We start from the raw sequence: 14,478 nt of genomic DNA on the forward strand, positions 1-14,478 counted from the left end.
AATTTTAAATTTTAATTTTTGACTTTTGAATTTTAAATTTTGAAATTTAAATATTGAAATTTGAAATTTGATTTTGAAATAAGATAAGATAAGATTTTGAAAAAGATTTGAATTTTGAAATTTAAAACTAAGATAAGATAAGATTTTGAAAAAGATTTGAATTTTGAAATTTAAAACTAAGATAAGATAAGATAAAAATTTTAAAATGGAAATATGAAATTTTTTTTATGCAAATTTCAAAAATTTAATTAAAATAAAGAGAAAAGATATTTTTGAATTAAATGAGGAAAGAGAAAAACAATAAAATGACACCAAACTTAAAATTTTTAGATCAAAATGAAGAAAACAACTAAGAACAACTTGAAGGTCAAGATGAACACGAAGAATAAATTTTTGAAAAAAAATTTTAATAACTAAATAAAAACCAATAACCTCTTAATTTATGAAAAAGCAAAAAATAACAACAAAAAATAAAAACAAATAAACAAGCAAAAGAAAATATTTACATTAACCAATAATAAGGCACACGTTTGCAATTCCCCGGCAACGGCGCCATTTTGAAGAACGGATGCTTGACGGTTTAGAATTCATAATAAATTTCCGTTGCAAGTATAGTTTCTAAACCAAGCAATTATCCTTTCTTACAAACGTTTTGGTTGTCACAAGTAACAAACCCAATAAAATTTATAAACCGAAGTATTCAAACCTCGGGTCGTCTTCTCAAGGAATTGCAGGGAGGTGTTCTTATTATTAGTTATGGAAAATAATGTTTTTGGGTTTTGAAAGGTTTGAACGAGGAAAATAAATTGCAGGAATTAATAAATTAATATCTAATAAAACTCTTGGCAAGGTATGAAAATTTGGAAGTCCTATCCTAGTTACTCTTATGAAAATTGAGTTTAACCCCACTTAGTTAACCTTTACAAAAGCAAGGGAAAGTCAAGTGGACTAATTAGTTAGATTCCCAAGTCCTAGCCAACTCCTAAGGAAAGACTAGAGTTAGTGGAATTCCAGTCAATTAGAGGAATTAATTAACAATTACAATAAGTTTCATAACTCAAGAGCCTCCAGTTAATCAATTAAAGCCAAGAATATAAAAAAAAAGCTAAATAAGAATCATAAATCTGAAATACCTCAATTGCATTTAATAAAAGGAAATTAATCCAAAAATATAAAGAGTTCATAAGCCAATTTGGCAACATAAGTAATTAAATGAGAGCATTAAAGTATCTTAAAGTAAAAGAGAAATATAAAGTAAAAGGAATATTGAACCTGAGAGGAAGTTGAAATCCTAAATCCTTTAAGAGGAATCCTAATCCTAAAACCTAAGAGAGAGGAGAGAACCTCTCCCTCTAAAAACTACATCTAAATTATGAAAAGTGAATAATGGAAGACTTGTTAATGAATGGATGTATTTCCCCACTTTATAGCCTCTAATATGTGTTTTCTGGGCTGAAAACTGGGTCAAAAATAGCCCAGAAATCGCCCCCAGCGCATTCTGGTACGTACAGGTCGCGGAAAAGTGACGCGGAAGCATTGTTCACGCGTTCGCGTCACCTAGATTTGGGGCAGCTTTGGCAAATTATATATTGTTGCGAAGCCCCGGACGTTAGCTTTCTAACGCAACTAGAACCATCTCATTTGGACCTTTGTAGCTCAAGTTATGACCATTTGAGTGTGAAGAGGTCAGGCTAGACAGCTTAGCAATTTCTTCAACTTCTTGTATTCCTTCCACTTTTGCAGACTTTCTTTCCATCCTCTGAGCCATTCCTGCCCTGTAATCTCTGAAAACACTTAACACACATATCAAGGCATCTAATGGTAATAAGAGAGGATTAATAATAAGCAATTTAAAGGCCAAAGAAGCATGTTTTCAATCATAGCACAAAATCAGGAAGGAGAATGTAAAACCATGCAAATAGTATGAATAAGTGTGCAAAGACTTGATAAAAACCACTTAATTGAGTACAAGATAAGCCATGAAATATTGGTTTATCAGGTCGTTAGGATAGTTTTTTCAAAGGCCACCCTTCGACTCTGTGCATGGCACATTAAGAAGAATGTCACGTCTAACATCAAGGATGTGGCTTTACGTAATCTATTCAACAGGTGGCTACATGCAGACATAGGGGTCGACGACTTCGAGACTGAGTAGGGCCAGACATCAACTGAGTATAGGTTGCATGATACATTGTAAGAAAATCAAGTGTATGGAAAGGAGATATGGGACAATACATACCTACATGGTAAATTTTGTGCTGGGTTTAGGACTACCTTGAGGTACGAGGATATTAATAGCGTGGTGAAAAAGTTTCTTCAATCTAAGCACACAATGCTAGAGCTTGTTCAAAACCTTGAACTTCTTCTGCGGGATTTTTGAAATAATGAGCTACCTCTCTGTTCATATCTATTTATGGTGACTCAGTCTTGACAACATTGTTGGACTCCATCAAAGAGTTTTCCGCTTCGGTGTACACGAGGGCTGTCTTCGTTGATGTGAAGAAGGAAATAGAAGTTGTTTCGTTGGTTAACTTTGTGCGGGTTCAGTGGTCACTTACTACCAAGGTGTATACAGTTGAAGAATATGGTCATCTCAGGCGGCATGTTGTGGTGTTATGCGATAAGAATATGGAAAGGTTGGAATGTGATTGCTACTTTTGTGATACATGCAGGTTCCTATGCAAGCATATGTTCTTTATGATGAAGCATGAACACTTCACGGAGGTCTCGAAACGGTTGGTATTGAAGCGATGTATGAAGCATGCAAAAAGTCTTGATGACTATGTTGAAAAAACATCGGATAATGGTGACCGAGAATTTCTGCTTCCTCATGGGATACTATATTCTACGTCCTATTGGTTGTTCTTTCTCAGGGCACAAAAATTCGATCTATTTATGGTTGCCATGAAGGGGATACAGGAGCTATGCATGAAATTGGAATATGTGTTCTAGCAAGCCAAACGGCAAGCATGATGTGCCGTTGGTGGACATCCGTGATCCCGATATTATGAGAACTAAGGGAGTACCTTATGTGCCAAAAAATAAATCGTTGTAATAAAAATGTACGGCGTGTAAGAGATAGGATCATACTAAACGAACCTGTCCTGAACACACTGTTCATAAGGCCAAAAAGACCTGACGTGGGGAGATGGATCATCACAATATTCATATTGGTTTTATAAGAGATAGTGGACTGCATAGATAGGTTATTTGATTTACTATCATTATATGTCTGTTGGGTTTAGATTGTCCAGTGCTGGAATGATATATGCGGGACGTGTGATGTGGATAACACGGTATATATGCATTAGTAGGTTGAATTGGTTTATTTTTTCATTCATGCAAGTGGGTATTTTGATGTTACTGACTCAAACGTACCTTGGACCACCGTACTCTACTCATTATCCTCAATGTGCAAACAATTTTAATTGTGGTAGTATGGAGATATCCCGAGTGGAAAGTTTGGGTCTGGATTCACTCCCACATGCTATTCAGGATGGCATAGATGGTGGAATAAATGTGGATGCGGACATAAAAGGCAAGGTATGCTTGGTAATGCTAGTGTCATGAAGTCTAATGACTGTTAATGATAAATGCACTCTTCATATTCATTTCTTTCAACTTGTGATGCCTGCCACAGATGATGGAGATGATAGCCTCTCTCGCTAAGGCCATCTAGTGTTAGAGTTACTAGTAAGTGGTTAATGTACTCTATTATTCTAGCTTGACATTCCATTTCAACATTGAATTCCCAGTGGATTTTTTTATAAGTTAATGGACTTCTTAACAGTTGCCGATGTATCCATGGCATGAAATGACTAAGTATTGTATGCTACATTGATGTCAACATGAGTGTTCCTTGCAAAAAAAATTGAAAAAACTTGATGTAAATTAAAAACAGTCCTAATGGTGTGGAAGAAATTTCAACAATGTATTACCATTCAATGGTGTAGGATTTTTTTTCCAATCTGTATGGGCCAAGCATGAAAAAATATTAGAATACCTATTGGGAGTTCCATTTTTGGTGGACATGCTTGGGGGAATGATTTCTGGTTTCAGTCATGCTAGTCCATAAAAATAATTCATCTGGACTGTTAACCTAAAGGCATCGTTCAGCGTGTCTTCATGGTTTATCCATAAGTCTTTGCGACCCATTTATTTATGGGAAATTCTAAGGTATGGATGAAATAAAACATTCATACCCATGAATCTGACGTGGCCTACATCCTCTCTTCGACGCATTTGTGGGATTTTGTTGTTGTAGGATTTCATGAAGCTCGAAGGAGCCAGCAGGAGCAGGTAATGTCAGTAGTAGTTCAGTATTTGTTAGGGGTACTGCTAAGAAAATTTGATTAACACCTATGTTCATTAAACGTTTTTTGGTAGATAGGCCGAAAATTTGAAATAGGTTACCTTCGATGTTTCTTTTGTTGGATAATTAGATGACATGACATATTGTTACCAAGTCCCAAAAATATGCTTTAGAGGGTTTAAAACTACTATGATATTTGAGTTACCAAAAAAATAAGGAGTGCGGTGATCAAAGAAAAAAATAATGAGTGTCACAAAGCAGAAGTGATGCTTATGATTGATTTTGTGAGAGTGTTTTGATGAATTTTATTTAACGGTACTTTTGGAGGAAATATTCATAAGTGTGACATAGTTGTGATAAGACAAGAAATTTATTTGCATATTACATGCATGGGCAATATTTTTTGTTTAATAAGCCTTGTGAAATTTTGTGTGATTATAATTTTTTATCATATCAAAAAAATCTTATCATGTTTAGATAATAATATGTCTAAGTCGCTGTGTCCTGTTGAAACCGATAAGGAAAAGTAATTAAGCTACAAGTAATGAGCGAAAATTAAAGCTCACAAATACTAGCAAGTGCACCGGATCTTTCAAGTAATACCATGGTAAGTGGATATCGTTCTTACGAAGATTAAATGATTGAGCAATTAAAGGTCAGATTAAATACCTAATTAGATCAAAAGAACCTGATTTGAAGGGGGCAAGATTGTGTCTTGCTAAGAGCTTGAGAACCTTAAGTGCTTGAATGCTTACGAACAGAGAGCTTGAGTGTTGATTTGAGAGAAAATAGTGATGATGAGAGTCAAGGGCTACAAAGATGTTTATTCTTTTAGAGGAATCAAACCTTGTTCACTTATCTTGAAGTTTGCAAAGATCTTTCACAACAAATCTTTAGTAACTGATTTTCAATTCCTTGGCTCCTCATTTTCTCAAGCAATAATTAGTCGTCAATTAATTAATCAAAAGATTAAGCACAAAAACTTATTTAGTTTTCTAACAATATTTAAAAGTAGTCCTTAGGTCTAATTGCATGTCACATATTCAAGCTAGTCCTGTCCGATTACATCTTAGAAGAAAAACACAATTTTCAAAAATTGTTCTAATCTGAATTATATGTCACTTATTCAAAATTAGAGTGATTGAAAATCATGCATGTGTCACACATTAATTGAATCACTATTCCTAGCCAAATTCAAAGAGTCATATGAAAGAATTTTTAAACTTTAATTCAAAATCAAAATTTCCAATTACAATAAAAGAATTCAAAAGAAATTAGCACCTTTCGATACCACTAATTCAAATGAAGAATGAATAACTCAATCATGAAATAGATTAATGCAAAACTTTAGAATAAAATAAACCAAGATTAATAACCCATAAAAAACATAAACAGAGCTCATAATCCTTTGACAAAGGATTAGTTACCCATGGAAAAGGAAAGAAAACAATAAAAATAGATATACAGGAGCTGAATGTTCTCTCTATGAACTAAGTTCACTTTTTTTAATCCTAATTCTAGAATTCAAATTCAAACTAAACTAATATTATCTTTCGGAGAGAAAGATAAGATAACTAATCTACTTACTTGCAAATTCAAATTCAAAATAATTCAAATCAAATCTAACAACCAAATCTATTATGTTTCCAGAAAGAATTAATAACTAATTTTATAGAGTCTTCATCATTCTGTATGTGATTAAGGCATTTAATGATGTGGATAATTAAGTTTGGACCTTAATTGTTGCTTCTAAGAGTTGTAATTATCCTTAGTCTAGGCTTTCATTAGAAGAAAGTTGGGCAAAAAGGCCCAAAATTACATCTTCCTTGGGAGGACCATGCTGGGCGTGGAAAGGGAGCCGCAAGGCGTGCTGAGCATGGAAAGGGAAGCTGCCGGGCATGCATCAAGGCCGCCAGGTGCGCAAGTCTTTCGCCGGGCGTGCAGTTGATGTTAAGTGTGTCCTTGCATGTTGCTTTTGGCTCTGTTTCTTTTCCTTTAGGCCACGCTTTTAATTCCTTAGGCCACACTTTTATTGCATTTGTATTTTCTTTGTGAAAAAGCTTTAATTCTTGGTTGTTTTTTAACCCAAAACTCCTAAAAATATAAAACACTATCCCAACTCAAAATATTTGATTATTTATTAAATTCTCTTGAAAAACATAAGAAATTTGATTAAAACTTAAGAAAATAAATGAAAAAGAACCTTAAAAATCATTTAAGATGACGTGTCATCACAACACTAAATTTAAAGCTTTGCTTGTTCTCAAGCAAAAAGAAAAATAAACAAAGTTTAGCTTAATAAATAAGATTTAAAAGACTTTCAAGCTTGAAAACAAAAGTGGGATTTATGATAATCCTTGTGGTTATATTCAGCTTCTCTTATCCTTCATAATCTTGCATACATAGGATTTAGGAATTTTCAAAACTGAAATTTGAATTATATTATGAGAATCCTTTATATTTGTATGATTTGAAGGCAGGCTACTTCTTATTTAGGTTAGGGGAGAGATCTTTGCGGACTTTTGACTCTTAGTATTTTGTCACAAGGCAGCTCTTAATGGAATTTCAATCGATAATTCTAGGCCAGTTGGCCCAAGTTACCGGGTGATAAAGCACTCGTCGGATCTAATTATCCAAGTCTCTCCTTGACATAGTCACTCCACAAGCACAAAACTAGGGTTTTGACCCAGACATCGATGCTCAGAGCCTCTTTGTACTTCTTAATGTTTTGTTTCTAGGCGACTCTTTAAACAGACTTTCAATTGATAATCCCGGTCCAATTGGCCCAAGTTATTGGCTGATAAAGCACCCATCGAATTTACTAGTCCAAGTCTATCCTTAAAACAGAAATATCACAAGCAATGTTTTGAAAACCAGACCGGACCGGCCAGTTCAACCCAGTTAACCGGAAACCTGTCACCTAACCAGTCCGGTCCACCTCTAAAACCGTCCTGTAAAAAACTGGTGAAAAAACCGGTCAAACCGATGGTTAACCGGCGAACCGGCCCAGTTTTTATAGGTGCCGGTTTTTCCCACTGCTAGAAAAACAGCGTCGTTTGTTAAAAAAAAAGATGAAGAACGCGTGACTTGCAGGCTGCCACTCCCAAAATTGAAAATCCAAAATCCCTAATCTCTATTCTCCAAAATATTCGAAGAAGTGAAGACTGAAGACTGAAGAGTGAAGAAACCTCCATTGCCACTCCCAACCATCAGCTCCACTCCCAATCTATTCTCCACTCTCCAAAATTGAAGCATCTTCTGCATACAACGGATCTTAGGACGCCGTGAAGAACACCCGACGTTCGGCCATGTTCGCGCACCGTCGCCGACGTTCACGCACCGTCGCCAACGCTCACGCACCGTCGCGCACCTGGGTTTCTGGGTTTCTGGCTTCTGGGTTTCTCCGTTTCTGGCTTCTGGGTTTCTGGGTTTCTGGGTTTCTCCATTTCTGGCTTCTTAGTTTCTGGGTTTCTGGGTTTGTGGCTTCTGTTCGTGCTGTGTTGTTTTCTGGCTTTTCTTCGTTCTTCTCTTGAGGTAAGATCTGGGTTTCTGGCGTCTGTTCAGTGTATACTATTTCAATTTTTTTCTGGCTTCTGTTCTTCTATTTTTTTATATGATTAATCAAATGTGGAATGAATTTGTTGTATACTTGTATGTTGGATTTGAGAATAAAATTGATGCATGTTGAAATTGAAAATTATGTTCTGCTCTGTTCTTTAATTTTTATTTTTTTTGAATCTTTTCAAGTCTGCTCTGTTTAGTTTTTTTATTTTGTCAATTCTGCTCTATTGAATGCATATAAAATTATAAATTGTATGAACTATGAATTATGAATTGATATATTGGTCTGGATTCTGGATTGCTGGCATTCTGAATTTAGATGGAACAGTCACAAAATGATCAACAACAACAACATAATGCTGGACAAGAATCTCAGACAGCTTCCTCTCGAGGAAAATCTGACCTGGCTTGGGAATATTTCACTGTGAAATATGATAAAAATAATAAGGCACAATATACGTCTATTTTTTGTTTGAACACTTATAATGGAGGGGGGATATATAGGATAAAATATCATCTTGCGAAAATTCCTGGACAAATCAAAGTATGTAGCAAAGTAACTGAAGAAGTTGAACTTCAATTCAAAAGGATTCTGATGGAAAACAAGAAAAATAAGATGGAGAAAAGAAAATTTGAGGAGGAGGCTTATGGTGGGGAAGCACATGCACAAGAGTCTGAATCGCCTAACCCTATACAAGCTGCTGTTCCTACAACAACGGGAGACAAAGGAAAGAGAAGAGCTGTAGTAGCTACACAAATTGGAAGTTACTTTAAAGAAAGAACTACTCCAGGATCTCAACCGACTATGAGAAGTGTTTTGGCTAGCAAAGAAATTGTGCACAAGGCTAAGTTGGGACTTGCCAAATGGATTGTTGATGCACATATTCCTTTCAATGCAATTCAATCGCCTTACTTTCAACCTGCATTGGATGGTGTTGCTGCAATTGGACCTGGTTTTAAGGGACCATCATATGATAAAATGAGAGTTCATTTGCTGGCTGATCTTAAGAGAGAGTGTCAGTTGCTGGTTGAAAAGTATAGGAGCTCATGGAAAAGCACGGGTTGTACACTGATGGCAGATGGGTGGACTGATCAAAGGCAACGAACTTTAATTAACTTTCTAGTTTATTGTCCTTCTGGTATGTCGTTTGTTAAGACTGTTGATGCTTCTGATGTGATAAAAACTGCCAATGCATTGTTTAATTTGTTTGCTGATGTTATTGAGTGGGTTGGGCCTAGTAACATTGTGCATGTGGTCACTGATAATGCTGCTAATTATGTATCTGCTGGAAAACTTATTCATGAAAAATACCCAAATATATTTTGGTCTCCCTGTGCTGCCCATTGTATCAATCTTATATTGAAACATATTGCAAGTATTCCTGATATATCTGACCTTGCTTCCCGTGCTTCAAAAGTAACTGTGTTTGTCTACAATCATATGATCTTATTGTCTTGGCTTAGAAAAAGAAAAAGTTGGACAGAAATTGTTCGACCAGGAGTCACACGTTTTGCCACTGTTTTCATTACTTTGAAAAGTATATATGATCACAAGGTAGATTTGCAGACATTGATGGTAGACCAATATTTTACTTCTCATAAGTTATCCAAAAGTGCTAATGGAAAGATGGTTAGCTCAATTGTCTTGGACAGTAAGTTTTGGCAAGATTGTCTTACCACTGTGAAAATTGTTAGTCCTCTTATTAAGTTGTTGAGGCTTGTTGATGCTGATGAAAAAACCTCTTTGGAAATCGTGTATGAAGGCATGCAAAGACCAAAAAAGGCTATCAATACCATGTTCAGAAATCGGAAAGCTGCTTATACGCCATACACGAGTATCTTGAAAATGAGGTGTGACGAACGTGATTTTTGCTAGTAAAGAATTTGTAAAAATAGTCGCGTTGTAGATATAGTTTCTAAACCAACAGAAATTCCTTCGTACAAACATTTTGGGTGTCACAAGTAACAAACCCCTTTTTAAATTGTTAACCGAAGTATTCAAACCTCGGGTCGTCTTCTCAAGGAACTGCAGGAAAGTATGTTCTTATTATTGGCTATAAAGATTGTAAATCAGGGTTTAGAGGATGAGAAGCAAGTGATTTAAATGACAAATAAAGTAAATGAAGAACAAGTAATTTAAATAGCAAGTAAATTAAATAAATGACTGTAAATAAGCTTTTGGCAAGGTATGAGAAATTAGAGGTCCTATCCTAACTATCCTTATCAAAGATGATGATAATTGAATCTTAATTCCGCTTTGTTAACCTTTACTAAAGTAAAGGAAGGTCAAGGGATTAATTAATTGATCTTCGAATCCTATTTATTTCCTAAGAAAAGATAGGGATTATTGAAGCTCAAATTAACAAAGTAACAATTGTCAAGCATGTTTGAGTTTGATAGTTCCTGAGTTACTGATTTCTTAACCAAGACCAAAAGGGGGAAAAATAAATCTATCGAAATAAAAATGCCTTCAGATTGGGAATGACAGTAACATAAATAAAAGAAAGCGATATTAAACTGAAATACCTCAAATAACATTAATTCAAAATAGTAATCTGTAACATGGGAGTACTCATAAATTCAATTATAAAAGTAAACAAGCAACTAAAGCAATGAATAAAAGTAAAAGGGAAGCTTAAAGTAAAGGAATATTAAAACCTGGGATCGAGAGTTACTCCTAAAGAGAGAAGTCCTAAATGCTAATCCAAAAGAGAGAGAGAATCTCTCTCTAAACTAAATCTAAATCATGAAAACTAAACTAAAGTGGTTTTTTTTTTCTGAATGAATGCATTCCCTCACTTCATAACCTCTGGTCTGTGCCTTCTGGACTTGGATTTGGGCCAAAAAGGGCTTCAAAAATTGCTGGGAGCGTTTTCTGTAATTTCTGGTGCGTGGTGTCTGTCACGCGTCCACGTGGGTCACGCGGTCGCGTCATTCGGAGCTTTTCTTGCCACGCGGTCGCGTCAGTCATGCGACCGCGTCATGTGCGTTCTGCTTAAGGCGCACGGTCGCGTCAGTCATGCGGCCGCGTCACTGTTGATTCATGCTTGGCACGCGTCCGCGTCGCCCATGTGATCGCGTGGATGCCAATTTCTTCAGAACTCCGTTTTGTGCTTTCCTTCCATTTTTGTATGTTTCCTTTCCATCCTTTAAGTCATTCCAGCCTTAGAAGATCTGAAACTACTCAACACACTAATCACGGCATCGAATGGAATTAAAGGTGATTAAAATAATTAATTTAAAAGCATAGGAAACATGTTTTTCACATACATCACATAATAAGGAAGGGAAAGTAAAACCATGCAATTAACATGAATAAGTGGGTGAAGGATTGAATAAATCACTCAAACTAAGCACAAAATGTATCATAAAATATGGGTTTATCAAGGTGGGATAAGCATTTGAAGCATTATCTCCATGCAACAGCATACTTTTTAAATTCGGGCATTTTCTACAGTGAGGGTTTTGTTGAGAAGGCAAATATTTTGAGATCTTTAATTGATTTGCTTGATGTTGAAACACTTTGTGATGACTCAGTTGCTGCAATGCAAGAGATACAGCTGTATCGAGATTGTAAAAAAAGTTTTGGGAGGGAAAGTGCTAAGAGAGCGGCATCAAGACTCGAACCTGGTAAGTTATTTGACTTATTTGTTATTTCATATCCAAGTTTAGTTTAGTTTCAAAGTTTATTATGTTGGGTGGTAATTGGTAAACATTAAAAAGTATTTGATTTTTATATCTACGTAGGTGAATGGTGGAGGCTACACGGTGGGAGTGCTCCTAATTTGCAAAAAATGGCAGTTCGTCTTCTTCATCAAACCTCTTCTTCATCTGGATGTGAGAGGAACTGGAGCCTTTTTGAACAAATCCATTCAAAGAGGAGGAACCGATTAGAGCATTAAATGTTAAGTGACATTGTTTATGTCACCTATAACCTACGCCTTCAATCTAGGTTGCATCGAAAGAAGAGGAATTATGACCCAATTGACATTCAAAGCATTGACACAGTAGATTTTTGGGTAATGGCAGATTAGGATGATCCTGAATTTACTAATGGAGATGTTGAAGGCATTGAAAGTTTAATATACACTGATAATGCTATGCCTTCGTATCCTAATGGTGAGTGACATAGCAAACTTTGTTTCCTTCCATAAAGATACATGTCATTAACATTGATTTCTTATTGAGTTTTCTTTCTATTTTATTAGATGGTGGAGACATGGAAGTTGAAGTGGATATGCCTGATGTTGTAATTGAATCCTCAAATACTTCTTTTGGTGGTATTTCTGAAGATGCTGGCTTTGGATTACCTGTTTATGATGGAGACATCAGAACACTTAATGATGATTATGACTTCTGATGAGTAGTGTCTTTGTTTAGTTGAAGTATTGTTTGTTGAACATTGTTTCTTTTGGTTGCAAAACGTTGTGTTTGTCATTTGCCATTTATGTGCGTTTTGAATATTGTCATTTAAAGTTGTTTATGACCTTTTAATGATAAATTATGTATTATTCATTTTGTGAAATTGTTAAATTTTGAATCTTATTAGTTTAAAATTATTGAATTTAACTTTTTAAAATTATGTATTCAATTTTTTATAATTTCGCTCTATATTTAATTAAACCGGTTCAACCACGGTTTAACTACGGTTCAACCATTGAACCTTTGAACCAGTCACTTGACCAGTTCGATGACCGGTCCGGTTCTCGCAACCTTGATCACAAGCATATAACTGGCCCAAATCATTAGTTCTCAGAGCCTTGGAACTTTTGATTTCTTTGTTTTTTCACTCTCTTTTTTTTTTTAATTTGAAACTGCTTCAAGTAATTGATGGTCGAATCCTCATAATACTTTTTTAAATTACTATTTTTTTAGATTCTTTTTCCATTTCCACAAGATTCAAACATTTCATATTTTTCAAATGTAACCACATATACTTAAGCACTTCCACTATTTATTTTTGAATTATTTAATTCAATCTTTTCATCAAGATATCCTACATAAAAATAGTTACTGGAGGAAAAAGTATTCAAATTTTAAGTTTAAGATAAGAAAAGAAAGATAGAATATGCTATGTATGCAACGAAGGAAAAAGTAAATAAAAGAGAAAAACAAGGAAAACTTATACATAAAAGATGAAAGTAAAGGAGAAAGAAAATAACTAACCACCAATAGAGAGGATTTATCTTATTTTGATCTTACCCAAGTCCACTCAGTCATCACTACTGCTTCTTGTGCCGGTCCTTTATGATTTATGGTGTTACCAACACCAAATTGAATGTTTAGGATTTAGGATTTAGAGGTTAGGGTGTAGGATACAAGGTTTATACTAAATTAAATATTTGGGATTTATGGTTTATGGTTTAGGCTTTAGTGGTTAGAGTTTAAGGTTCAGGATTTAGGGTTTAGGGTTAAGTGTCTAGAGTTGAGGGTTTAGGGTTTAGGGTTTATGGTTTAGAGTTTAGTGTTTATGGTTTAGGTTTTAGGGTTTAGGGTTTACGGTTAAGGGTTTAAGGTTTAGAGTTTAGAGTTAAGGGTTTAGAGTTAAGGGTTTAGGGTGTATGATACAAGGTTTATACTAAATTGAATGTTTAGGGTTTATGGCTTAGAGTTTAAGGAGTAGGATACAAGGTTTATACTAAATTGAATGTTTGGGTTTTAGGGTTTAGGGTTTAGGGGTTATGGTTTAGGGTTTAGGGTACAAGGTTTATACTAAATTGAATGTTTACGGTTTATGATTTACGGTTAAGGGTTTAGAGTTTAGGGGTTAGGGTGTATGATACAAGGTTTATACTACATTAAATTTTTAGGATTTAGGGGTTAGGTTTAGGCTTTAGGGTTCATGATTTAGGGTTTAGGGTTAAGTGTCTAGGATTCAGGGTTTAGAGTTTAGTGTTTATGATTTAGGGTGTAGGATACATGGCTTATACTAAATTTAATGTTTGGGGTTTATGATTTAAAGTTTAGGATTTAGGGTTAAAGGTTTAGGGTTTAGTGTTCAGAGTTTAGGGTTAAGGGTTTAAGGTTTAGGGTGTATGATACAAGGTTTATACAAAATTGAATGTTTAGGGGTTTAGGGTTTAGGATTTTGGATTTAGGGATTAAGGTTTAAGGTTTATGATTTAAGATTTAAGGTTTATATATTTAGAGTTTATGGTTTAGGATACATGATTTGTGCTAGATTGATGGTTTGGTGCTATAGGATCTATGGCATAGGGTTTATAGTTTAGGATTTAGGATTTAGAGTTTAGGATAAAATTTTAAAAATTACTCTCATTAATATCAAACGCAAAAATACAAACAATTGAAAAAATTTAAAATTAGAGAAACCCAATTTCTTTGTTTCCACCCACAACCAGTAACGCGCAAGGCCGCAAGTCAGTAACTAGACGGTTCTTGTAACTGGGTTCGCTTCCACTTGACGCGTGTAACAGATAGTTTTCGCTACCATCGACCCTTATAATCATGTAGAAAATTCGTTAGTACTTAGGTTAACATCATCCTATGCTTACATGTTAACAGTACTCTGTACATATCTTATTAAATAGTGGAAATCAATATATTTTATAACGCATTGACTAAAAGCATGGAGACCATTAGAAGAT

At 35.0% G+C, this 14,478-nt stretch overlaps 1 protein-coding gene across 1 annotated transcript; it reads left to right on the top strand.

Annotated features, from left to right (window-relative positions):
* LOC107609961 lies at positions 8,193-9,749 on the top strand. Its single transcript, XM_016312028.1, has one exon. The coding sequence runs from the start codon at positions 8,193-8,195 to the stop codon at positions 9,747-9,749; it is 1,557 nt and encodes a 518-aa protein (XP_016167514.1).

This window comes from Arachis ipaensis, chromosome B01 (genome assembly GCF_000816755.2).
Source record: "Arachis ipaensis cultivar K30076 chromosome B01, Araip1.1, whole genome shotgun sequence".
Classification (NCBI taxonomy): domain Eukaryota; kingdom Viridiplantae; phylum Streptophyta; class Magnoliopsida; order Fabales; family Fabaceae; genus Arachis; species Arachis ipaensis.

Bases quoted from the DNA above. Each gene is read 5' to 3' on its own strand.
- LOC107609961 (XM_016312028.1), top strand. From the start codon at position 8,193: ATGGAACAGTCACAAAATGATCAACAACAACAACATAATGCTGGACAA.